Source organism: Diospyros lotus, chromosome 2 (genome assembly GCF_014633365.1).
Source record: "Diospyros lotus cultivar Yz01 chromosome 2, ASM1463336v1, whole genome shotgun sequence".
NCBI classification, from domain to species: Eukaryota; Viridiplantae; Streptophyta; class Magnoliopsida; order Ericales; family Ebenaceae; genus Diospyros; species Diospyros lotus.
In genome coordinates this window covers 19,542,702-19,570,029 of record NC_068339.1, presented here as the reverse complement: position 1 = coordinate 19,570,029, position 27,328 = coordinate 19,542,702, and the positions used below count along the sequence as shown (strand labels likewise).

The 27,328-nt window shown below is 34.7% G+C and overlaps 2 protein-coding genes across 2 annotated transcripts in view; both read right to left on the bottom strand.

Moving 5' to 3' along the window:
• LOC127794905 (uncharacterized) overlaps positions 1–21,570 on the bottom strand; it is a 47,596-nt gene extending 26,026 nt beyond the window's left edge. The window contains exons 1-13 of the mRNA XM_052326202.1: positions 21,241–21,570; positions 13,608–13,769; positions 13,272–13,337; positions 12,949–13,092; positions 12,652–12,765; positions 12,337–12,438; positions 12,024–12,209; positions 8,715–8,804; positions 8,514–8,648; positions 4,648–4,770; positions 3,647–3,732; positions 2,962–3,574; positions 2,755–2,832 (exon numbers count right to left, since the gene is read on the bottom strand). Of these exons, the coding sequence (XP_052182162.1) occupies positions 2,755–2,832; positions 2,962–3,574; positions 3,647–3,732; positions 4,648–4,770; positions 8,514–8,648; positions 8,715–8,804; positions 12,024–12,209; positions 12,337–12,438; positions 12,652–12,765; positions 12,949–13,092; positions 13,272–13,337; positions 13,608–13,769; positions 21,241–21,498 (2,157 nt within the window). The 5' untranslated portion in view covers positions 21,499–21,570. The remainder of the gene's footprint in view (positions 1–2,754; positions 2,833–2,961; positions 3,575–3,646; positions 3,733–4,647; positions 4,771–8,513; positions 8,649–8,714; positions 8,805–12,023; positions 12,210–12,336; positions 12,439–12,651; positions 12,766–12,948; positions 13,093–13,271; positions 13,338–13,607; positions 13,770–21,240) is intronic.
• Positions 21,571–26,544: 4,974 nt separating this feature from the next.
• Positions 26,545–27,328, bottom strand: LOC127794135 (glutaredoxin-C9-like). Its single transcript, XM_052325042.1, has one exon. The coding sequence runs from the start codon at positions 27,281–27,283 to the stop codon at positions 26,888–26,890; it is 396 nt and encodes a 131-aa protein (XP_052181002.1). The 5' UTR covers positions 27,284–27,328; the 3' UTR covers positions 26,545–26,887.

Below are 27,328 nucleotides of genomic sequence, written 5' to 3'. Positions count from 1 at the left end.
TTAAGGAAAGATTTCAGCTTCTCAATCTCTTTTGCATTCAGTTCTCCTAGGTCTGAGGAGACTGTAAAGTCACCCTTTTCAGTAGTCTCCTCTGTTTCTTTAGTGGAGAGATAGACTATTCCTTGATTCTTTGGCTACAAGTTCTTAAAACCTCCAAGTTTGCTTAGTATTGCCTCCTTACCATGCAATTTGAAGCATGTATCCATTGTATGTCTAGGCTTTTTGCAGTACGAGCACCAAAGCCCCTCCTTTGCCTGCTTTGATGAGGATTGCTCTTTGCCTTGCATAGGCTTCATCCATGTCCCCTGCACCTTCTTAGTTACCATAGTTGATCCCTCCATGCCATGATCAGAAAACATGGTTGCCCTTATATGTTCTTCACTTCTCACTATACAAAAGACCTCATTTAGTGATGGCATTTTTCCCCTGCTAAGTATTTGAGCCCTTACTTCATCGAACTCAAGGCTAAGACCTGCCAAAAACTCCATTATCCTATCTCTTTCTAACATAGAAATTAAGATAATGGCATCCTCACTACACACCATTTTTATATCCTAATAGTGACCCAATTCCAGCCAAAAACCATTCATCCAGTTGTAATATTCAGTTACAATTAGAGCCCCTTGCCTTGTCTATTGATTTTGGTCTCATACACAACCAATGTATCTTTCACTTTAGAATAGGTCCTCTTCACAGTTTCCTAGATTTCTCTAGAGGTAGATAAAAACATGTAGCTTTTACTTACCTTTGAAAGCATGGCAAAACACAAACATCAACATTGAATCCTCCACATCCCAGGCAACAAAGCTTGGATTTGTCACCTTAGCCCTTCAAAAAGGAAGATGGGCTATCTTCCTTCAGCCCTTCAAAAAATTCCTCACCAATTAGGACCACTGAAAATAGTTTCCACCATCCAATCTATAGGAGCAGTGCATTCTCGATAGTTCACTAGTCAGAGCTCCACCGACAATTTGTTCAATAGGCATTGCTTCCCTTGTTGACCTAGGAGAAGCAGTTTCACAAGGGAAGCAGTTTCAGATATCTCCAACATTACAAGGGAGATATGGCACCAGAAAAAAACAAGACAAAAACAAAGGAGGGATCATGGCAATGAAGGCTCTCGAGAGTAGAAAAAATTGGTGCAATGAAGGCACACTAATAATCAAAAGTTTTAGGCTCTGATACCATGTAGAAAGTAGGCTGATGAATGTAGAATAAATGAGAATAAGCCTCTAACTTTCATAGCCATGCACAGTATTACACTCCCTATTAATAGGGATGAGAATTACACTTTAGGAAAGCAACAAAGAATGGAAAGATACACTATACACTGTACAAGAAAACAAAACATACAACACAACATTAGGAAATCTCTAAAATTGAACAGTTTTCTAAATATGAAGGATAGGATCAGGGCTGATTTTAGAAAGTTGACTTATCTCATTCCATACTTTCGTGGATTATTCAACATAAACCTTGATCGAAGAGCTGAAATTTCCAAAATCACAGTTGAGAATCGTCGGCTCTGATACCATTTGTCATGTTCATAGGGTTTAAACTAGGGTATTAGGTAGAAATCGAGAATATAGAGAATTTGGAGGGAGAATTAGACAGCAAGAGGGAGTTAACAGCAAGGATATAGGGAGAATCGCAGACAAACAGAGAAAGAAAGAGATATTAGGAAATCAGAGGGAAATGAGAAGGAATTTGGGAGAGAATCTGAGAGATAAGTCTAGAAATCAATTATCATTCAAAACTATGTATTCTCTAACTTACCTAGTAATGCAAGAAACAAACTATGGTAGCCTGTAGTAGTGCAGAAGCAGAATATCGAGCTATTGCTCAAGGTATATGTGAGGTAATTTGGCTTGAGAAACTAAAGAAGGACCTAAATATATCTATATCTACTCCAATAAGGCTATATAGTAACAGCAAGTCACCAATCAGTATTGTGAATAATCCGGTGCAATATGATCGAATTAAACATGTAAGGATTGATTGGCATTTTATCAAACAAGAAATCAAAAATGGAGGTATAAGTCTTTCCTATATTCCTACTAAGTCTTAGGAAGTAGAAATCCTTACAAAAGCTATGTCAAGACAAGAATTTGAATCAACTAGAAGCAAGCCAAGAATGACAGATATCTATTCACCAGCTAGAGAGGGAGTGTTGGAAAGTTAAAAGATAAATCCAGATTATCTCTATTATGGCAGAATAATCAAGTGATAAGGTTGTTGGGAGGTTACAAGAAGAAGTGATAAGAGATATACAAACTGAAAGGATAAGAGATAAAGCTGTTCCAAATAAGAGATAAGAGATAAGGCCGATCCAGAAAAACAAGATGGATTAGTTCAGCAAATTTAAAATTTCCCTGGTTATTTTTATCATCTAAGTCTAGTTTAAATTTGTTCTGTATTTATACCTCTATTTTAGGAGATATTTTAGGAAATCTCGTGTATGTATAACCCATCTTGAGTTCAATACAAGATGAGAAAACATAAATTAATCGAGTAAGTTTTCCTTTCTACTCAACTAAATTCTCCAAGTACTCGATATAATCCTTCTATTTACTTGAGTAAACCTTCCATCCTTCACCGTGTTTCAATTCTGTTCATATACAAAATCAACAAACCAATATATAAGAAACAGTACTCAAAGTAGTAGTTCCAGGACATAACACTTCCACTAAATGTAGCTCTATAAAAAAATCGTCTGAACACAACAGATTGTTTCTGGACAGAGTTAAAGCTTACCTTCAATTCCAAACTCAAAGTCGTTAACCGTTGCTCTGCATATTCAATCTTTGCTACCTTTTCCTTTATTTCTTCTTCCTGAAGATCAGCAAAAAGACAAACTAAAACTTTAAGGATCCTGAATTGCTACAGAGATAATTTACTACATTAAATAATTACTCTGCATGCACATGCATTCGTATATAACAGAGAGACGGAGATATTTACCTTCTCATTTAAGCTATCAGAAAATTCTGCTCGGATAGCATCTTCCCTCAGCTGTGTCTGCTTATTTGTGCGTTCTTGAACAGCTGCTGCCTTCTCTAGAGCACCTTTTGTTTCCCTAACCGCAATGTCATACTTCCGCTTCCACTCATCCGCTTCCTCTTGGGCAGATTGAGCATGTTCCTTAGCAGCAGCCAACCTTGCTTCTGCAGCACTACTCCTAGACTTGAGAATTGCAATTTCTGCACTTGTCTGGCCTTCTTCAGCCTTCTGTTTTGATAGTACCTGTTCATATTTTCTTTTTGACTCTATGGATTCTTGCCTGGCAGAATCTAATGTTTTTGATAGGCTAGAACATTTCTCTTCTAGTGAGCTATTTTTACTCTGCAAGCTTGTTATCCGATTCATATAATCATCTGCAAGCTTTTTCTTATCATTTATGGCATCCTCATAACGCTTCATATATTCAGATTTGTACTTATCACTAGCTTCTAATTGTTTGTTAATCAACCCCATCTTATCCTCAATTGAGTGGCATTTCAGCAAAAGGGAACTCTTCTCCGTTCCAATTTGATCTATTTGCTTCTTGAAGAGATCCAGCACTGGACCTTCCAAACTGAGAAAAGAGATTTGGATGGTAAGTTAATATTCAGCAGCAAATTACTGAATGAGAGATGCTTATGCAAACCTGTTCAACAAGAAACTGCACAACTTCTGCCATTTTTCCGGACCATGACATGATGCTTCATACTTAGATACAAGATTAGCAAGCACCTACAAAGAAAACTTTAAACCATAAATTAACAACCAAAAACATGTGAAATTTAGATTTACCCAGCCTAAACCCTTTCAACTGAACGAGATTGACTCTCTAGCTAGTAGTTAATATCAAGTAAAAAGGTAAATGATTTTAAGATGCAATTAACCAAGGGTAACTAACATAATCGGTCCATCAACTTTATGCTCTTAAACAAAGTAGTCCTTGTACTTCAATTTGTCTAATAACAACCATTAAACTTTTAATCTTGTTACAATTTAGTCCCTCTTGAAAATTTGTCAGACTTTGTCAAAAAAATTATCATATTGCAGATATATAAAAATAAGTAAAACAAATAAACAGCTGTTGCCGACAACTGTCACTTAACATTTTGAAAATGCGGTAAAATTTTGGTAGGCAAATAGAAGAATCTCTTTGATTTTGACAAGAATTTTTCAAGAAATTGAAGGAAAAGTAACTTAGAAGAAAACCCCGAGATTTCCGAAGAATAAGAAAAATTATGATGTGCCGCATACTTATTATGAGGACCCTATTTATCAAAAAATTATGATGTGGCACATACTTAAAATAAAGAAAAATAAAAATTAAAAAACACAGACAATTAAAAGTTTAATGATTGCTATAAGACAAATTAAAGTATAAGGGCTAGTTTGTTAGAAAGAATAAAGTTTAGGGACCAATAATGTTATTTAATTAACTAATATCATGAAGATATTGGAGAAAGACTTCATATGCTTATAACAGAATCCCTTGAACATAGGCAGACCAAGGAATCCCGTGCAGCATTGGTACCAGCTGAGCTCTTTTACCACAATTTGCTACTGGAACAGAAAAAAAGAAAAGAAAAGAAAAAGAAAACATTACAACCACCTCACGATCATGAACAAACTATTCTGACTGCACATGGGTACCTTAAGAACATTATCCACTTTTGCATCAGACGCATGGCAAGCTGTTCTTAGTTCCTTTTCCATGTTTTGTATAGCATTTGAACATTTTAAGTATGCTTCCCTAAAAGCATCCCTTTTGTAGTCCTGCATTAACAACGAATAAAAATTAATTAGCAAGCAATATTTGTCAAAATAAAGCTGCACTATATGCTGCTCCATCAGATGAACCTAATATAGGTATTTACTGAAAATATCATACCCTGCGTACTCTTAAGCAAGACAAGAAATTTCCTGATCACAATCAAAAAATAATTTGCGGGCCCCATTATGCGTGCATGTTTTGCTGAAGCACACATTTGAAATTCAGATGCAGAATCAGATCTGAGAAAACCACACATCTTGTTCTACAATGAGCAAATGACAAGTGCCTAATTCCAGTAGTATACGCTGCTCCATCAGATGACCTAATCTAGGTATTTACCGAAGATATCATACCCTACATATTCCTAAACCTATAAAGAAGACATAGAATTTCAAACTTCCCCTGATTTACAATCAAAAAATTAATTTGCAGGCCCCATTATGTGCATGTTTTTGCTGAAGCACACATTTGGAACTCAGATGCAGAATCAGACCTGAGAAAACCACAGATCTTGTCCTACAATGAGCAAATGACAAGTGCCTAATTCCAGTAATATACACTGCTCCATCAGATGAACCTAATAGATATTTACTAAAGATATCACACCCTACATACTCTTAAGCCTATAAAGAAGACAAAAAATTTCAAACTTCCCCTGATTCACAATCAAAAAAATAATTTGCAGGCCCCATTACGTGCATGTTTTGCTGAAGCACACCAAACGGCCCAAATTTGTTGAATACAACTCATTTAATAAAGTCAAACTAGTTAAAAATAAATATTGAACTTTTACTGCATGAATTACCTAAACCTCATCCACTTTCATACCTACTTTGACAGCAATACACTTTCCAATACAACTCATTAAATAAAATGAAAGGCATAAGCTTCGCTTTGCACATATAAATAAAATAGATTATAAACTTTTATAAGTTTAAAAATATAAACTATTAAAAAAGCAATCATTAAAAAAAAAAAAAAAAACTAAATAAGAACAAGGGCTGCAAATTTAACAAAAGATACCATTTTTCATTTATATTTTTTATACCAGCTCACAAGTTCATCCAATCACAGCAAAAACACATAGGGGGGCATATAATAGGATACAATCTGGTCAGCTGCTAGTCCTGATGGAACATGAAAGACAAACAGCTCTTAACTCTCGGTTGAATGGACTTGAATATGCTGAGGCTTCTTTTTAAATTTTTTAATCTTTTTAAATTTGTTGAGTCTTCTTTTGTTTTTCATAAAAGTTTGGCAACAAAACCCATTAAATAGAATAAGGAAAAAATCATCCCTAATTTACAACAATCCTCAATTAAGCAACCCCTTATTTACAACAATCCCCAATCAATCAATCCCTAATTTGCAATCAATCAACAATTCCTAATTTACAACAATTAGGAATCAATCATCAATGCCTAATTTACAGCAGTTAGGAATAAATTAGCAACCCCTAATTTACACCTAATTACATGTTTCCTTCAATATTTTTTGTTTGGTAAATACAGCCGAATCTTCTTTTTTTTTTTTAACAAATGTATATATGATTTTATTTAGATCTTTCTAAGATCTGATAATAGCTTTTTTGGGGTAAGAATTCCATACCAGCAGCCACACTATTGCAAAAATTTAAACAAATCCAACCATTCATATTATTTGATTAAAAGAAACCCAAGGGTATTTCTAAAGCACACTTTATTGCACTTCAGGGCAGGTAAAAGCACAACTTATGCATGTGCTTTAATCACCCTCAGCTAAAGTAACTGAGCTTCACACAAAAAAAGCCCCATGGATGCTGCGCTTCACGCTTAAAGCACGCTTTTCTAAGCACTGCCTTCCCCTCTCTCCCTTTATGCTTTTACTCTCTCTTCCTCCCACAACAAAATACGAATAAAGAATTAATTTGGCAGGGTAAAGGAGAATAGAATCTGGAAAACCCAGTGTGTAGAACATGCATTCAATTTTTGTCAATCTACTGAAAATGGATATGGAAGGCAGGCAGGCTGACTTATTGCTCATCAAAAATAAGTGCATGCATATGTCATAATTTACACATTCTTTTTATTCGAATCAAAAAATCATTCTTTAAGGGCTTTCCACCAGGATAGTTTGAGTAATCCAATTTGAAATTTAACATTGAACTCTTAACGCCACATTTACCATGAATAGGACAACCTTCCAGAATATGGAAAATAATATCTTTTCAGATTTAGCTACAAATAGAAGGGAACATTTCATCAACTGTCCAACACCTGTTAAAATGAAAAAATATATCTTGGCATTGAGAAACTAACACTGCACAGTTTTTACCCCTTTTCATGGTTATGAGGGGCTAAGCCTTGATAGAAATGATAAGGTTGCTCTTTCATGACCAGAAAGTCACAAGTTTTGAATTGTGGGAACAGTCTATTTACAGAAAAGCAAGGAAAGACTGTACATATAAGACTCTCCCTAACCTCAACAAAGCAGAGAGCCTTGTGCACTGGGGGGGACACCTCCATCTCATTAGTTACAATGGTTAGACAAGTAAGTTTGGGACTCAAATAATGGAGGTTCTTTCATGGTTATGCATCATAGGCAACATTCATGACCTAGAGAAAGGTAGAGTTACCTTGAAATAAGTTGGTAGAGATCAAGAGCTCCTCATAACGTGACCTTTTTCATTTAGACTGCATGCTAGAATATATCCTCATCAGATTGATGAGGACAAGGCCAATTTTAGTGGATTTGTTCTGTATAGGGAAGAAGAGTGGTGAAGCAATGGATGCTTTTCTTCACCACTAGTGAAGATAATGTCCGGGTATTGTGTTCCCTATCTTCAACAAAGCAAAAACCATGTGTCTAGAAAAAGTATAGATGCATGTCATAGGCCATCAAATTATCATGGGTGTCATTAGGATAACTTGGATGCCTACATGACATGGAATACTCTAGATTAAGTGTTGATAGTTCTTTGGATTATTTTAATGAAGTTAATGTAACAATATGATCAAATTAATCTAAACCATCCATTGACAATATAACACCTTAGTGAGGCCCAAGAGACATTGTAAAATGTGGATTTATGGCTAAATAATCACTAGAAGGCTTAAGAGGGGAAAAATTTTGAGATTCGAGAACCTATGTGACTGGTATATAGGCTGCCTAAAGCAGAATGTTCAACCAGGTATGTCAAGTAGTTGACACTTGATATGTGTTCTGATAGAAGAGGAAATTGTTGACAATAGCAAGAAAATAATACAAAGTGGCAAACAATATGCTTACACAAGCTAATGTCAAACCACATTTGAGGAGCAAAATCCTCCAAGGGTTTCTGCTTGCAGGGATTTAGATGTCTTTGTGGCAATTCCTGAAGGTTCCAACAACAATTGGCAACATCCCAAGTAGCTCAATAAGCAAATACACAAATTGGACAGTAAATTTGTTAAATATATACATTTTCACTCGCACAATATCTTTTCAATAGGCACCTTCGCAACTGTATAGCTTCCACTGTTGACCAACCAGGCATGAAACCAAATTGGTTTTTAGATGCCTAGGCTTCTCTTATACTCTGCTCAATCACTTTCACTCAGTTTCAAGGTATGGTTCATTAGCTTAAATCTTTTATAATTTCCCCAAAACATTAGACATCTCATTTATTCTTATAAATAGGCACTAGAGTGCTCTTCCTCCACTAGTTTGGCATCCTTTTGAATAAAGGATCACATCAAAAAGATAAGGAAAAGAACGCAAGCATTACCTCAAATGCCTTCCTTAAAAAGTTTTGGAGACGCTTTTCATATTTCTGCCTCGTTGTACCAGCCCCAATAGCAATACCATTGAAAGCAGCCATAGATTTTTGAACTGCTTCTTCATGTGCCTGCCTTAGTGGAGCCTACCAACAGCTCAAAATAAGAAAACAAGGATATTCAACAAGAAGTCAGAAGAAAGCAACACTTACTTCCTCAGGAGGCTTTGAATGGTCAAAAGCAGACATATATGCTTCAGCTGCTACCTCATATGCTCTTTGACACTCAGCTTCTTCAACACTCTGAAAAAGGTAAAAGTTGAAACCTCCAGGAAAGTATAAAAATAAAATAAAGTCTCTATGCAAATACTACTAACTCTGGCAAGCATCTGTTCATGTCTTGCTTCTATTGATAACATTTCAAATCTATGACATTCTTAAGAATATTATTACAATATTAATCATAGTAATAACATTAAGTATTATTAAACTATTACTATCAATACAATATTATGATATTACTATTAATTGTAATAATTTATTAGTAATATTTCTATACTAAAATTTTGAATAAATTAAATTGATGGTATTAGAAGATTAATATTATCAATACAATATTCATGATATTGTCATTATTATAATATCAATTACAATAATTGAAATATTTATTATAAATTTAAATTCTTTTTTACAATTTACCAATATTATTATTAATCTATTTTACTATTCATTGCTAGTCAATTTTAAAGATTTCATTAATACTTTTACTACTTATAATCCCATTGTTGATATTGCTAATATTATAGTCTTATCTATTATTAGTTAAATTTACTATTTATTAATATCTTCACTCTTTACAATCTACTTTATATTATAATATTATTTATCATTTAAAATTCATATTTTTATTATTTATATTGATATTAATATAAATACAATTACTGTTTTGGTCAGACGAAAACCGTTTTCTATTTGAAGAGCATTAGGCAAACCCCCCCCCCCCCCCTTTTTTTTTGTAAAGCAAACAGTGAAAAAATCCAGAAAATGTTTACATCCAGTCAAAACAAATGTGAAAAACTAAAAAATAGAATTATAAGTTTTCTATTCAATTTTCTATTTGAACATGATCTTCAACTTTTTTGTTTTCTCCTAAAACAAAAATCCAAAAAACAGGACCTAATTTCAACAATAGAACAGCACCAACATTGTCTAGCATTCATTGTTACAAAATACACAAATCAAATAACAATTTTCCGATGTTGAATATCCAGATAACACATCACAAAAATGGTTATAGGCAAATCTACTATTGAAAAGATAATAACTGAGTAAATGAAAGAAAAAATAGTTGAGTTCCTGTGACCCAACTTTAAAAGTTGTCCACATCACTAAAGGAATATCTTACTACCCTAAAAACCTGTCTATGGGTGAATCATGTTAAAGACCAGAATGGAAAACAACAAAACAAAAAGAGTTTCTCAAATTAGTAGATAATCTAGATGGCTCATGTAACAGCAGCCTATCAAGTCCTCAACAAAATCATCTCAGTAGGCATTTCAAAGAGTGTTGGCACATACAAATAGCATTGAAATGACAGTTATTATACTCTAGATCAAAATCAATGAAGACTTGGAAAAACCATTGTGATTTTGTTCTAATATCTTTCTTGACACCTCCAGGAGTGCATTCAAATTCACAAGACACCAAAAAGTTACAGAAAAACTTTATATACAAAACAGAAAACTGGGAAACATGTCAAATGAAAAAGTTTCACAAATAGAAAATAGAAAACTGAGTTTTCCCATTTTAAATTTATACTGACTGTTAAAAACATCTTCAAAATGTTTTAAACAGTTGTTTCACAAAAATAAGGGAGTTTTCACCTCATTTCCCCTCAAGTGATTTTTCTTTTTTTGCCTCGCAACTTTGCCAAAGCTTGTCTCTACCTTTGGGATCTGTTTTGACTATTTATGGGAAATTTTTCTCTATGAAGATCTAGATCGTAGGTGGGCCTCTCTTATGTTAAAAATGGTCCAAGTAGGCTATTGTAAGGTACATAAAAGTGAATACTATGAAAGACTTTAAGTAGGTTATTGTAATTATCACAAAAGAACCACAGCATGTAAAAATGATGATCCATTTTCATTCAACAATTAGTAAAACATGATTTTTCTCCTTCCATCTTATAAAAAAGTTCTTGATCCTTCCATTTCTTTCAATACCAGAAAAGTTCAACCATATATTACCTGATTAATTAACCTAAGCACTTAAATTTAAGAAAATCATCCAACTGCAGCTAACATATTGTTCTTACACCATTTGCTACAGTTATTAGAGTTAAAACAAAGACTTTTTCCAACCAGGTGGGGTTGCTATAAGGATTCTACTTCACTACTGCATGTTGTAACAGTACAGCAGAAAACTACTCCGTAAATCAAAGAGATATAGAGCTCACTAATCATCCTTACACCACTGTGATCCACTAATTTGATGTCATGATCCTAGGGCTTAACCTAGGATCAGTTTGGGAATCAGAAGAATCTGGTTCAGCTAAAGCCAAGAACAGAGGAGATTAAGAAGGAAATTGGAAGAATGAGGGAGAGATTAGAAGAAGTGTTGGGGGGATTAGAAGAACAGAAAAGAGGGAGATGAAGATCAAGAAAGGGGAGAGAATTTGGAAGAGGAGGAAAACAGATTTTCAATTCATTAATTTCTTGGATAACAAAACAAACCATTACAGCAATCTTTTATAGGCATATTTGCCTTCTAACAGCCTAGCACATGCTCCCATGTGCTTCTAACCACTTGCAAAAATATCCATAATAAACTATTTTATCCTATTACAATAATACCCTTTTATTGTTCATAGGGTCATGACATTTGACTCAATTCTTGTCATGGATTGGACTCAATTTCCCAAAAAAGAACAAGAAAGAAACTGCATTTCTACTCAGAAATTCTATCTTTGAGACCCTAATCAAGATCACTATCAGCATTTCTACTTAATTTAAAGGTGTTCATGACTTTTCCTGTGATGATGAACAACCAGATACATACACTCTACATTGTTGGAATCAAACAGGTAGTCCCAAAGATTTTCTCAATAGAAAGAATAATCCCGTCATACAGTAGCATGTAAGTTTACAAGCTCACATGGCAATGCAAAAATCAAACTGAAACTAAAATTGGCCCCAAAGCCATTCTACATAGATAGATATATCAATACTAAAATAGTATCAAAAAAAGAACCTCACTAAGAAATTAAACTTCCCTATCCTTGCAGATGAGAAAGTGAATAAAAGAACTGATATTTTTTTTTTTTTTTTTGGCTAAACAAATTAGCTGAAATTTTCAGGTTAGCATTATGATAATATTGTGAGATCTTGTGAGGCTCAAACATTTAAATAGTGTAAGAGAAAAATGGAAATAGCACCCAAGCACACTAAAAATCAACATTATAAGGAATCATAAATGCATGGAAAGAAGTCTAGGGGAGTATAGAGCTGCAGAAATAACAGCAACCTGCCATGAGGAGGTAATTGTAGGCACTGCACCATTATTAATCGCATCCAAGAAAGACTGAGTTATACGAGCAAGAATTGGTCCTGTCATTACAGTTGCTCCAACTTGCTTGGGCCTGGTCCTCTCGAAAACAAATTTTGTGAAAGCATCTAGACCAGATCTAAATTCTGGTCTTAGTTTGTCCAACTGCACCAACAACAATAAAAACCAATGAGAAAATAAAACCAGGAATAGAGACAAAGAACCAACATTTATAAAAAGGATAACCACAATAGTAGACAATGAAAAATGAAGCTAGAGGAAAGTTACTGACAGGAATTTGGTCAAGTCGCTGAAGTTCATTTTCGTTGCTCAGAGGCCGAACAAGAGGGAAACATTCTCTATCAGGAAAAAGAGCTCGAATGGACTCACGAATCTAGAAAGTATTATCATAGCATCATTAGTACATCCACTAGAACACATTCAATAAGATAGCATTAAATAGCAATTGCCTCATGGTTAAGAAACTAGAAATGTAAATCTCATACAAAATCTAAGAAGTTACGGAAAACGCAATTTTCACATGTTAGTCATTGTTTCTAATAAATATTCCACAAATCTACTACCAGAAGTACAGCTAGAGAATAACCTCATTTTTGGCAGCTATATCTCGTCCACTGCCTTGGACTGGCCTCAAAGCTAGCTCTAGATAATCACGAGGTGTTATTTTCCTATTATCTTCCACCAAATCTAGATAGAAGTCCTGCAAGAAAGAAGTTAAATAAGTTATCATGAATAAATAATAAGATACCAATACAAGCAAACATGTAAGCAAGTTAAGGCATCAAAATACTCATATTGGGACCATAAATATTACCACAAACATAAGCCACTATAATCAGGATTTAAAAATGGGATATATGAAATAATGTTTAGACAATATTACTCTTAAAAGCCAAACAAAGATTGGGGAGAATTGTCCAAGCTCAGAGGCAGTACTCCGTCCTCCAGATGCTCTAACACGAATATGTCTAGTCATTTCAGTCACAAGAGAGAGACGATCAAGTGCTGCTTCATCAATACCGCCCATCTGAATGAATAGAAACATAAATAGATGATCTAAATAGAGAAATGAAAGAATAAATTCTGAAATCAGAAACAGGTTACACAAGGCAAAAGCTATATATGAGTGCAATGGAAGAATCAAATCATAAGTTGAAATTCAACTATGAAAATATTCTGATCAAGGCCTCAGAACAGTTCAAAAACCTGGTTGTACACGAACATGCTTGATAACAGGACAGCCAAGGAGAATATCTGTGTGCTGTATGTTCCCTGTTAAGAACAATAGCAAACAAGATTACAACATAAGTGCAATAAAGAAAGACCCCAATAAAATAGTTGAATACTAGAACAAGGACTAAAAAAATGGTGAGGTTGATGACCTAAAAAATATTGCATAATAGGCGATAAAAATGAATAATAATTAAAACAATAGATCCAGGACAGTATTCTGTTTTATGTACTCTGTTACCAAAAATAATGAATAATCAAAAATAAAAAAACTCATCAGAACCTCACTCTTGCAGAAGAACAAAAACTAACCGTTTGATCATAAGCATCAATTCCTTCACTATCTAACAGTAACAGATTGTATTCAGTTCCATCAAGGGCAGTCCTCCTTATGGGGGCACTCCACAACCAAAGCCCTTTAGTGCATGGTCGATGTGTTGATGCCACTTGAAATCCACTGCTCCTTCCAAGAAGCTAGATTATAATTGAAAATATCAGTTTTTGCAAGTCTAATAGATATAAATACTTCTGGATGTTCATAATTGACATGTTATGAAGCGCTAAGATAAGAAAGCATGTAATATTGACTAGTGAGAAAAGCAGAAAGAAGAAAACATGCATTTCTACAAAGGAGCAACACGAAATTAACAAGTGATATCATCAATTTATGCTATAAATTTACATCACTTTTTAGTTAGAGCTCTACCCATCTTGCCCTCTAATGGAAGTGCCTGTGATTTAAAGAGTTTGTATAGAAGCAGGTAAGGAGAATAGATATATACTGACAGGGTGATAAATATGCATCACCCCACCAAACCCCATTTGGATTAATATGCAAAATACCCAAAACAAGCATATCATTCTATTGACTCTTTCACCATGTCCAAAAAAGGGTATGCAGCATCTTTTCTCCTTCACCAGCCAAAGTCTTCTGATGGTAAATACCTGTCTTTGCCACTAAAACTCGACCAGTATTTTCCCTGAGAATATTTTGTGTTTGGAGAGAGAGAGAGAGAGAGAGAGAAGGGGGGGGGGGGGGGGGGGGTGCACTCCACCTCACAGGAAGAACCCAGGCTTTGCAAGGGTTGAAGGAAGGTTGTTTTTATACACAACGTTGATATTAGGACTATCAAAACAGGACCAAACCAAAGAGAATTCCCACTCGAATTCTTGCACACTCACAGAACTTAGAAACCAATTAAGAAAACAGACAAAACAGAATGAAAACTGAAATTGCAGAAAGATAAAACAAACCAACAAGGAGACGGTAGTTATCCTAGTTCAGAATGCCTTTGGCAAACCTACATCCAGCAGTCAACACCCACACACAGAGCAGCCTTTATTCAAATGAAAACGATTAGTACATCAAGCTTCTAAACCCTCATCTATATTCCCGAGTACATACACTCATTCTCTCAAGAATACACAAGACTAAATACTAATCACTCAGCCTCTCTTTCTCAAGAATGGAACCAGCACTTGATCATAGATGAAATAGAAACTCTCTCTCTCTTGGATTGCCTTCCCCGACTGACTCCTGAGCCCTCTTATTTATAGAAAGGGCGGATATCCCAATATAACTAACTACTATTGGGATATTACAATTAGGCCCCCCAAAATACTAAGTAACTACACTTGGTATTTTAACCCTAATTGATCTAATCTTCCAGCCGATGCATCTCCAATATTTTACTGATCTTCTACCGCACAAAACTCTAGGCAAACACAACACACAATCCTACCTGCTTTGTAAAGGAAGTGTTTCCATAACTCAAACCTGTGAGTTCCAGTCAACAAAGGAGTAGCCTTATGATTACTACCAAGGCCCACAAGTATATTGAATGCTAAAGGATAATATTATTTCTTTCTTAATTCTAATTGTGCTCATCTTTTTCTAGCTTTCCATGTAATGGCATTTGCACTCCTGCCACAAGTTAAAATATGGGTTTATGAGGGTTAAAACCCTATTCTGGACAATCTCCCTTGTTGCCATTCCTCATATTACAGCCCTGGAATTTTAAGATATTTTACTAGTGCTCAAGAAATTAAATAAATAAGTTCGGGGGGGGGGGGGGGGGGGGGGAATATTGCATCATCAGAAATGCCTTGTAAAATAAAAGACACTGCCTTGACAACCATTGTAATTATCAAAACTCAACTCAGTTTCCCAAAATCTCGGTTGTCAATGTCTAGTTTCTAGTTGATACTTACAAAGTAGATGGCACAGGTTGGCAAATATTTCAAAGAATTTGGCAATATTAAATTTCCACAATGAAGGTCAAAGAGCCTCAACTTCATGAAAGTTTAAAGGCCAAGTAGATCATAACAATTCAAGAACATCTTCAAGAGTTTATTCTCATTATTCACAGCCATGTATTCCACAAACAAATGGACCATTATGCCATACAAATATTGTTGAAGTCAATCCCATTAAGCACAAATAACTGAACTCTTGTTGGAGTTATACTATATTTCCTCATGGTTCTGTTTGTAAAACTCCACATGGAGTCTCCAAATATCATGGGATTAGGTCAAGTGTATATTGCAAACTTAAGTTCAATGCATCTGTTGTACATGGCATCTATATTTTTCTACAGTTTTCAGTACAACATATCAAGCCTTATCCTACTACGTGGGGTCGGCTAAATGGATTCTAGCTTAGCGGGATAAAGGAAAAACAAATTCCAGCTCACCAGCCATTTCTGTCTATAGCCTTATCTTCAATAGTTTTCAGTACAATCAAACATAATTCACAATGAATGAAAATTTATTTTCTTGCACAGTTGGAAATAATTATACACGGTCAGTACCTTAAAATCTGGGACTTCAACTGATGAATCTACCTGTTTCTATAAACACTGGAACTCAAGTAGAAAAACTAAACTAACAGCTTTATAAATTTCTTGCGCCTATCCTCTCCCAGACCAAAGGGGAAGGGGAGGACACAATTCCTTCATAGCTCATGAACCATATCCCACATAGAGCCAATTAGAGAAAATAATAACCATTTATGCAACCACAGCTATATGATCAAGTGGTACAAGAACAAAGATGCAAGGTAACACAAAAGCTTTTATTACTGAAACAAGGTGTTGGCTTCTTGCCCCAGTACCTCTTTGAGTAGGCATTCAGGCTTCAATCTATATAATCAACCATGGAAAGAGGTATTGATAGGTAACACAAAGACTTTTATTACTGAAACTACTTCATTGAGAGGTATTGGCCTCTTGCCCCATTACATCTGTGTACAAATTCAGGCTTCTATTTCCAAAAATCTTACAAATAAGTACGCTTTCAAATGCCTCATCTTCCATGATCAACATAATACAAGGTAAATATACCTACCAGTACATTTGAACATATTACAATTTGCACATCTATCATGTGACGCCCTTTGATTGTGTCATGTTCCTAATAACTAAGGGGGGATACATTCTCGGACAGAAGGAATGGGCAGATGAAAGGTCATTCCTCTAGAAGGAAGTTAGATAGTTGCAGTATTCTGAAAGCTGTAACTTTGAAAAGTGGCGGCCCTTTTGGGGCCAAAAGCTAGCTACAATCAGCATATAATTACTAATTGCATTCAATGTAAAAGGAAAAAGAGAAATTAATAAAAAATTTATGATTTCCCTCTCAATCTCTCTTCTCTCTCTCTCTCGAATTTCCCTCCCATCTTCTTGTCTTCCCTCTCCCTTCGAAATTCTTCTCCTTTCCTTCTAATTTCTTAACCAAATTCTCACCAATTCAGTGAGAACTGTCACGGCGGTGCTGTGACAATCAGCAGCTCTCCTGATTCAACGTGAATCTAGGTAGCGAGCTAGAATAGGGGAGAAGAATGGAGAGGGAAGAATAGAAGAGAAATGAAGGGAGAAAGAGAAATAAAAGAGAGAATAACATAATCTTTGATTGAATTTCTTGAATGCCTTTAACAAAAGAAGGAACAAGCTTATATAGCTTGTCCCATGGGTGCTGCCACAGCTAATCTCACCCCTTCTAACCAACTATTTTGTCCTATTCTAGTACTTTAACACCTAACAGATTCTGCCATAACAAACTAACCAGCTGGAAAGTAATACAAGCAAGAGAATAAAAATAGTAAGGCAATACAATAAGAATAACCAGTTTTAACACAAAATTTAGCCGCAAAAATCTGCTATCTCCTTGTTCGTGACAAGAACTTCCTGTCAGATTCAAGGATTTGACATTTTGGTATCAGAGCAAGTCCTAGACCAGCAATCTCCCAAGAATCTTCCCTTCCAATGGCAGAAGGCACCAGAATGAAGCAAATGGAGTCACAACTACAGCAGGTGGGTGCAACAATGGCAGAACTGCAAAATTGGATGGGATCCATGGAGGGACGCATAGAATCAAGGCTGGAAAAGAAGCTGGACAGTGTAGTTGAAAGGTTGAAAAACGATATTGAAAGCCAGATGAGGGAACAAAATAAGCAAATGCAGGAACGAATGCAGCAGTTCATGCTAATGTTTGCAAGACAAAACCAGTTAAGTCTCTCTCCCGAATTCCCCCATAGGGAGATATCAGAACCAATATTAACCGAAAGTGGGGCGATTCATGGGCCTACTAGGACTTCTGAAACTGAAGAAGAACCAACTGGCAGGTAAACTTTTGAAGGAAGAAGATAGAGGGTGCAAACTGCCCAATTCCAGCTGTGTATGCCCCTACCTAAAATGGAAATCCCAGTATTTGATTAACAAAAACCTAGGTGGTGGGTGAGAAGGTGCGAGAGAATGTTTAGTGTGTACAACATTTCGAAACTGCAAAGGGTCACATTGGCCTCTACTTACCTTAACGACATAGGAGACGCTTGGTTTCAAGGTTGGATTCGAGACAGAGACGGCTATCAATGGACAGAATTTCTAGAAAACTTACGTGAAAGATTTGGAGACAAAGGTTCGATGGATGTTGTCGAAGAATTTAACAAGCTGAAATAGGAAGAATCGGTGTGGGTGTATCATTCAAGGTTTGAGGAATTAAAATCACTTATGTTGACCCTCGTCTAACTAAAGCATACTTCGTCTCAAGCTTCATCAACGGCTTGAGCGAAGAACTGAGGGCTAGCTGGCCAGGTCAAAATGTTGAGGCCAAGAACTGTAAAGGAAGCAGCAGGAAATACTAGGTTACAAGAAATAACAGTCGAGGCTTTAATAAAGAAATAGCGACTGTAAGCAAAAGGGACAAGTTCAGGGGCCTTCCAACAAGGAAACAAGGGATATGGCAAGGAGGAAATCAAATTCAACCCGAAGTCGAAGGGGTTGATAGCAACATCCACTAATAATTTGGCTCAAGCACAAGAAGGAAGGACTATGGAACAAATGAGGCGGAACAAATGAGGCAGACAGACTAGTGTTTCCATTGTGGAGACGAATACACTCCTGGGCATCAATGCAGAAAGTGACTATTTTGGCTAGAAGGAGAAGAAAAAGTAGTAGAAGAGGAAGAGGAGTCAATGGTTAACCCCACACTCAGATAGCAACGCATGGGAATACTTGTCGAACCTGCCCCAACAATTTCCTCAAGCAACCCAACTTCTCTACATTTCTTGAGGACAATAAAATTTTTGAAGGAGGGAGGGAATTGTCATGTTCCTAATAACTAAGGGATGATACATTCTCAGGTAGAAGGAATAGGCAGATGAAAGGTCATTCTTCTAGAAGGAAGTTAGATAGTTGCAATATTTTGAAAGCTATAACTTTGAAAAGTGGCGGCCTTTTTGGCACCAAAAACTAGCTACAATCAGTATATAATTACTAATTGCATTCAGTGTAAAAGGAAGAAAATAAATTAATCAAAAACTTCTGATTTCTTTCTCAATCTCTCTTCTCTCTCTCTCTCAGATTTCCCTCCTATCTTTTTGTCTTTCCTCTCCCTCTAAAATTCTTCTCATTTCCTTCTAAGTTCTTAACTGGATTCTAAACTGTTGAAGATTGTCTCGAGTTAGTGATAGAATTTTGTGCAGTCGTTTATATGCGGTTAATGGTTAGTTGATAGGCGTTGGGCCTCAAGTGTAATTAGTTCAAAGTTTGGGGGTCAAACTGTAAATATCAATTATGTGCCTAGGAAATTTCACTGTTGTCCATAAATAGGGCAAGGGATTAGAGGGCCGCATGTTCTCTCTCTGTTTTCATGAGAGCTTTGAGAGTGGAAGGCTATATGTGTGTGTAAGTAGTCTTTGTACATTCTTGGGAGAGGCTTGTATCGTGAGAGAGAGAAATAGGGGAGTTGTTGTACTGATCATCTATCAAATAAAGAGGTTGTGCTCAGATTTGAAGGCTGGATGTAGGGCTGATTCAAGTGGGCCTGAACCAGGATAATCTTTGTCCCCTTGTGTGGTTTGATGTTTTCATTTCTTGTTCTGTTCCTGCGTTAAATTTCTGTTCTTTAGTATATGGTTGTGTTGTGGTATGTTGGCCGGGTGAGCTGTGAGGTGTTTGAGTGGTTTCTTGGGTGATTTAAAGGCTGCCAATGTTCCCAATTTCTAACATCACCAATTTAGTGAGAACTTCCTGTCAGATTCAAGGATCTAACAGATTGATAATACCTAATACATGGACAGCTGGTTAGTAAGGGAGCTTGAAAATTCTCCCCATTCACATTACATGAACCACACATAACATACAAGAGGGAGAAATATTTCTACCCATATCATATATCCAATAATAAGTTAGTGGGACTTGGACTTGTTGGGTTTATCCATTCTGTCTGCAGTTCACATTGGTGGATTATTAAACATTCACAAAACCTAAAGATCAAAATCTATCCATAGTCTCTCACTTTATTAGTCCAATAGCTGCCTCAAGAAATTTTTTTTTTTTTTTTTTTTTATGGATCTACAGATGCTCATAAAATCAGATTGATTTAATGGGTAAATAATCAAAGTAACAGGTGGCAAAAATAATCCAACATCATGATTACACTCGGCCATTACTTGAGGCATGGTGCTCCAGTGACAGAAACTTAGGCACAAAAGACAAGATGCTCAGAAAAATAAACATAAAGAACTTTAAATAGACAACAGTAAGGATGGTGAGAGGAAAAGTGATTATCTTCTTCTTGTATGACAAAAAGAGTGCATTTTTCAATCTCTCCAGTCAAAACAAAATAAAAGGTTAACAATGTTACAATCTTGATACCACTCGCTAACCAGGGGAGGAAACAAAATAATGAAAAAAAAAAAATTCTCCAAACCAAAAACTCAAATATAGACCCATTTATAAAGAGTTAAGAACAGATAAGACCAGAATTCCCCAATTGCCATACACATACAAACAAGTTACTACTTTTCTTTTTATCAACCAACATCCTAAACTGCAAACAAGTAAGATGTTTACAACAGAATTCCCCTATTTGTTTAACAACGCCAACAATATTAATAATGCTATACTTTGAGCGTATCTAACACATTTCTGAGCAACCAACCCATATCGGCATCAATACGGGCACACGCCCTCCTTGAAGAATCACTCCTAGTAAGTCAGCACAATTGAAGTGTGAGAAACCATAATGGGCTATCAAAGTCAAACGTCCAATCGGGAAGGTACTTTAAGGAATCAATTGCATGACCAGAACTATTGCAAGGCCAGAAACAAGGTGTGGTATAAGGTTTTCAGAGATTTGGTTAACCTATGATTTCCAAGATCCGAAATTGAAGAATTTTTGGCATTCTAACTATATCAATCCTGGTTCCTCCTTTAATGTGACAGAAGAAAATGGGGCAGCGGAAGTAATCAGTCAAGCAGAGGAACTCCCAAAACCCTAATTTCAGAACTAGCATACCCAAAAAGATTTAAGAAACTAACACAAAATAATCCGAAATGTATGAATTCCCTGCAATTCATTGGCATGGAACATCATATTACAAAACCCTAGATAGCGAATTAGTGAAAGAACGCCAACTTTCTCTACGCGAGGAAATAAAAGAGGGAACCTGATTCAATACGAAGCTCTTGCCCTGGCGAGCGCGACCGCAGACGGACACGACGCCAACAGGATCCTTGACGAGCTGAAGCGTGGCGACGGCCTCCGGGTCCATCCGGAACTTCCCCTTCTCGTCGCAGTACACGAGGCGGATAGGGCGCGCCGGCCCGGTGGCGACGGACGAAGGCGGTGGGGTCGGCGGCTCCGGTGAAGGCTGGGACGAGTCGCCGGAGGTGCGGGAGAAGAACCGCCTCACCTTGTCGGTCATCGTCTTTCTGATCCGAGGCTCTGATTCTGAGAGTTTTTAGATAGAGAGAGAGAGAGTTGCGTTCAGAGAGTGTGTGAATGTATTTTATATATGGAATTGAATGATCATTTAAAATGGCGAGAGGGAAAGGGGGGCTTTGCGCATTTGCTTGGAAGGTAAGGCGTGGCGAGGGTTCTTTTGGTATTTTACCTTGTCATTCCCTCTGTTCCGATTGCCCAAGATTTTCCCGGCTCGCCGCTGTATGTTAAGTTTCTGAATTTCCGTTTGCGTGTATAATAATAATAAATTATTCGTACATTACAACAAAAAATTAAACTTTATCATTGTTTTAATTATATAATAATACATTTTTATTTTCATTAAACATATATTTAAATTTTTATAACTATAATAATTATATAACACCATGGAGTAACTTTCTATCCAAAACTAATCTTTTTATTTTTACAAAAATAAGAAGATAAAAAATTTTAAAAAATAATAAATTACACTTAAACTCATATATTTCTAACTCCATCGATTAAATTCTAATTAAATTAAATTAAGAATAACTTGCCCAAACCACAATTTGAATTTTTTGTAAGTCACGCTTTATTATTTATTTGTAGTCAAACAAATCCTTCTACTATACAAATTATCCAAATAATAATAATCCCTCTTATTATAAATTATATTAATTAAAAATTAATCAAACCAAACTTACCTTTAATTTCAACCTAGTTAAGAAATTAAGAGATTAAAAATTACTAAAATAATTTAAAAAAAAAAACTTAGTTCCAATGATGATTGGTTGAAACTTATTTAGTTTCACCATCGGGTTTAGTTTCAATGATGAAAATTTGCTTGCCCTATAGATCAGTGCCCAAGCCTCAAACATTGGGCAGCCCATATTCCCAGTCAATGCTTCAATCCAATCCAAATTAAGCCCAGCCCATACTATCCAAATTAAGCTATATGAATCATACAGCTAATATAACATGGATGTCAAAATTAAAATTTCAATGGGCTTTTATTTCTAGAAGGCCTTTAGAATTTGCCATGCCGGCCCGGCCCGGAACTTCATCAATCAAATAAGAGAAAGGATGGATTGGTGACGATACCCTCTAAATTTTGAATTTGATTTGAATGGGCCCCACTTCCAAAATTTATACGAATATTTGTAATATAAATCTATATCTGAAATGTTTATTATATTTGTAATATAATTTGAAATCGGATACAGCGATTGATATAGAGAGAAATAAGTTTATCATTATAAAGAAAGAAGAGAGAGGTGAATAAGACTAGAATGAGAAATTGTAAATTGTAGATTATTATAGATTAGAGAGAGAGAGAGAGAGATCAATAAATGTAAGTATAAAGAATAGTTGAGAGAAAAATATATCCAGTAACACATAAAGATTTGAATTTTGAATAAAATAGATTTATAATAAAAATTTGCTTTATTTAATGAATTTAAGATCGCGCATTGTTGTGGTACAACCTACTAAAAGAGTCATCTCAAAGTAATTGCTGCATATTTGACAAAAAATCATTATCAGGGTTAATAAATAATACACATTTATATAAAAAAAATCTCATCATTTTATTAAATTAAAAAAGAAAAAAATTGATGTTCAATCAATTACAAAATAAGATAATCTCTTGACGATAATGAATTTTTAACTAAAAGATAATATATGAGAGATTAAAAGAAACTAAACAAGCTACTACAATAAATAAAGAAATGGTAAAAATTAAGAAGAAAAAATTAGGAACAATATGATTTTTTTTATGACTGCAATTGAAAAATTTATAATCTTAAACTATATGGGATATTCAATAAAAAATGGTAAAAATTAGAAAGAGAAAATTGAGAACAATAGAAAAAGATAATGTATAAAATGAGAAGAGAAAACGAAAAAGACAGAATGTTGTAAATCGATTGTTGAAGTGGGTGTTCATGAAAATTTGGAATAAAAGTTAAATTTTAATTATTATATTTTGAGAGCAACATGTATGAGCTCGTAAATTATTTTATTTATATTTACTAGTATTTTTTTTTTCTCTCTCTCTCTCTATATGTATAATGTTATATTTAATCTTAAAAGGCACAAATTCTAATGGCATAGGAGCTAATAAATATATACTCGGAATATTTATTATATCTACTATCAAATTCAAAATCAGTTAAATAACTGAATGTGCACATATCACCATACCACCACAAATAAATGAATGAATTATATTAATTCCTCAACAGTTTTCGGACACTAAATCACTCACTGGCCATTATCAAAAAAATAGTGACGATTAATTTAAACGCACGCACACGCACACACAATGATTGAGAATTAAACAAGTATTATTCAATTAGTGGCTGCACTGCACTGCACTGCACCAGTGGTCACATATTCATTCCATGGGAAATCTGCATGTTTCGAGTAACAACAACAGTGCTAGTTGACTTGGGACTAATTAAGTTGAAGATAGAGGGAGGGAGGGAGGGAGAAGATAATAATATGCATAATATTGTCAATTGAGTTGCTTCTCGCTAATCTCATTGCTAACCCACAAATCAATGTCTTAAATCTGTCCGATGATACCCAATTAATGATTTATCATGTTCCCATAAACAGCCATAGATATGCACTACGAATGAACCCCCCACTAACACTAAGCAGCCAATTCCAATGGCCCAACTTGAGTGGACTAACGATTGGGATTGGGGTTGATTAATTCAGCGTAAGCTTGATTTCAGATCTATCCCTATCCCTTCAATCATCCTTGATTAGTTCATAATTATTATTATTATTATTATATACTTATAAATTGAACAAACTCATCAAATCGAATCGAATCGAATCAGCTCTTTTTTTATTCATGACAAAGACTGTATAATTCCTTCTAGAACATCGAGATTTTGGTAGCTTTAGAACATCTATTTTGTTGTCAAATAATAGCTTATATCAAATTTTTTAACAATAAATCTATTTAAATAGAATCTATCTAAATAGAATTGTCTTTTTTTTGTCATTTCAATTATCGATGTTAGGATAATTATATCATTTATTATTTTATTTACCAACAATATATTTTTCAATCACAACTTTTAAATTTTTTATAAAGTTAAAATTATCTTTTTATTTTGTTAAATATCATTAAAATATTATAAAATAATATAAAACAAGCATTAAATAGATAGAAATAGATTCTAATCATTTAGCAAAGTCTATTTCTTAATACTAAATTTGTGTTGTCTCCAACGTACTCAACATTAAATTGGTGTAAAAAATATCTTTAAATAATATTTTATAAATAATTATTTAATTAATATTAATTTATTTATTTAACTTAGCATAATATTATTAAAAATAATTAGTCACATTTTATAAAAAAAATAATAATTACCCTCATAATTTTTTGTTTTTTTTTACAAAATATTTTATTCTAATTAATTTTCCAACTAATTTTTTAATTAATTATTTTCACCTAACTTTTATCAAACTAATTGTTTATCCACTTAATTATTTATCCATCTCATTTTTTCAACTAATATTTTAAATCAAACAAACTATTTTTCTCATAAATGTTTTTTTCACTTAATATTTCAACTAATTTTCTCACATTCTTTTATCCACTTATTTTTTTAAATGGTAGTTTAGAATTAAGTATAGAAAGCATTTTATTTTTTAAGCCATGCTGTCATCATTTTTTTATATTTTCATCATGTATTTTTCATTTAAGTTAATGAAAATGTTATTACTTTTTATTATATTATTGAGTTTTTGCATTAAGAATATTTTTTTTCTATCAAGTAATTATTAAAATAAAGAATTTCTTATACATAAACAAAGTTAGTTCATTTTATATTAACATGATGTTTATAAAATTATTCAATATTATACTCATTTTATAGATCTTAATAAAATATTTTTATCCGTATATATGTTTTATAATAATTTAATTTATATTTTTAATTATTAATTAAAATATATAAAAATAATAAAGGATATAAAGAGAATAATTTGTTTTAAAGTTATAGAAAATGGCCAAAATTGAAAATAAAATTAAAAGACAAATTTAGTGTTGATTAAATAGTACAACAAGAAACTATTCAATCGGCACCAAATTTGGTAAATTGAGTTTGAGCCTAACACCAAATTGGTGTATTCATTGGAGAACATTTTGACACCAAATTGGCACCTAAGCACTAATTTGGTGCTCTATTGGAAGAATCGAGATCTGTTGTCCCAAAAGTCTGTTCCCTTTCTTGTCTATCCAATCAAATGTTGTCATATCACTAATTTTTAAATAGTAATTTTTTTAAAAAAAAGTTATAAAATCAAATAATAACACATATATGTCATTTATAATTTTTTTTTGTTTGATTTTATAATTTTTTTTAAAAAAAATACTATTTAAAAATAAGTAATGTAGCAGCATTTGATTGGGTGGACAGAGAAAGAGACAGGTTTTTGGGACAACAGATCTCGGCTCCTATTGGAGATGCTATTGTAGCTAATTCGGGTTAATATCTTTGGGTTGGTTAATTGTGTTTTTGGCTTTGACTTATTTCAATTTTAATTTTTGAATTTGATTAATGTTTGATTAGATTGAAGTCAACTATATATTTGGATTTATAGAAAGAATCAATCCAACACACTGATAATATGTGTTTGTTCTCCTCTATTTCCCTTGTATTTACTATTTTTTATTTTTATTTTTTATGTGATACTATGCTTTTATAGACATTGAGATGTAATATTTAAATAATCGATAACTGAATATTTTAATTATTAAGTGTCACGTAAAATGTGAAGAGTGAGAGTGAGTAAACACGGTAGCCTAAATTGTTGACAATTGGATTGGAAGAAAGGCCGCCATAACGTTAACGTGACCATGCATTAAATACTTTGTAAAACGGTCCATACCATTTTCCCAGCGAATAGGGGCTTCCCATAAATGAATCAATTCTTTACCCAAACTGAACGGCAAGGAACTCATTTTCCCGGAGAATATATCAATGCCGATGCATCACGAGATGATTCGGGTGACAACAACACAAACAAGTATTGGATCGATCGATCGATGATTTAATCAGATTCATACGATCGAAAACCCATCAATCTATACATGATTAACGCCAAGATCAGATAAAAAATTACATCATCCAACTAGCTATATTCAACCCCTGCCAATTTGCTCTGCTCCAAAATCAAACTACATCAATATATATATATATATATAAGAAAATCAGAAGAAGAAGAAGAAGTTGCTTGTGAATTCAGAGAGTCCTCACGGTAGTCCCAGATCTCAAATTTGAAATTTCGAAAGTAACTATATATCAAGAGTCTTAAATCTTAACCCAAAATAACAAGTCAGAGAGAGAAACAGAAAGGGTTAACAGTCAAAGCCAAAGAGCTCCGGCTTCTTTCAATATGGGAACAAGCTCGCCGGAAATATGGGTGGCCATGACCCTTTCCAGCCCGCCGAACAGCTTGCCGCCGACGAAGACAGCCGGAAACTGCAGCGCCTCTCCGCCTTCACCGCCGCCGGAAATTCTCGATAACTGATCGGCCGCAGCGGCAGCCTCGCCTTCGTCCAGCTCGACGACCGGCGGGTTGGCGCCGAGCCCCAGAAGCAGGCGCTTCACCACGTGGCACATGCAGCAGCCGCGCTGCCCGAACACTATCACTGCATTCTCCGCCGCCAGTTGCTGCACGCTTGCCGATGGAGAGCCGCCCGGTGCGGCGGAGGAGGAGGGCGGAGCCGGCCAGGCTCTGTATGGGATGGCTTTTTGCATGATGTGGAGATTCTTGGTGTGTCTTGGGGGAGAGGTAGAGAATTG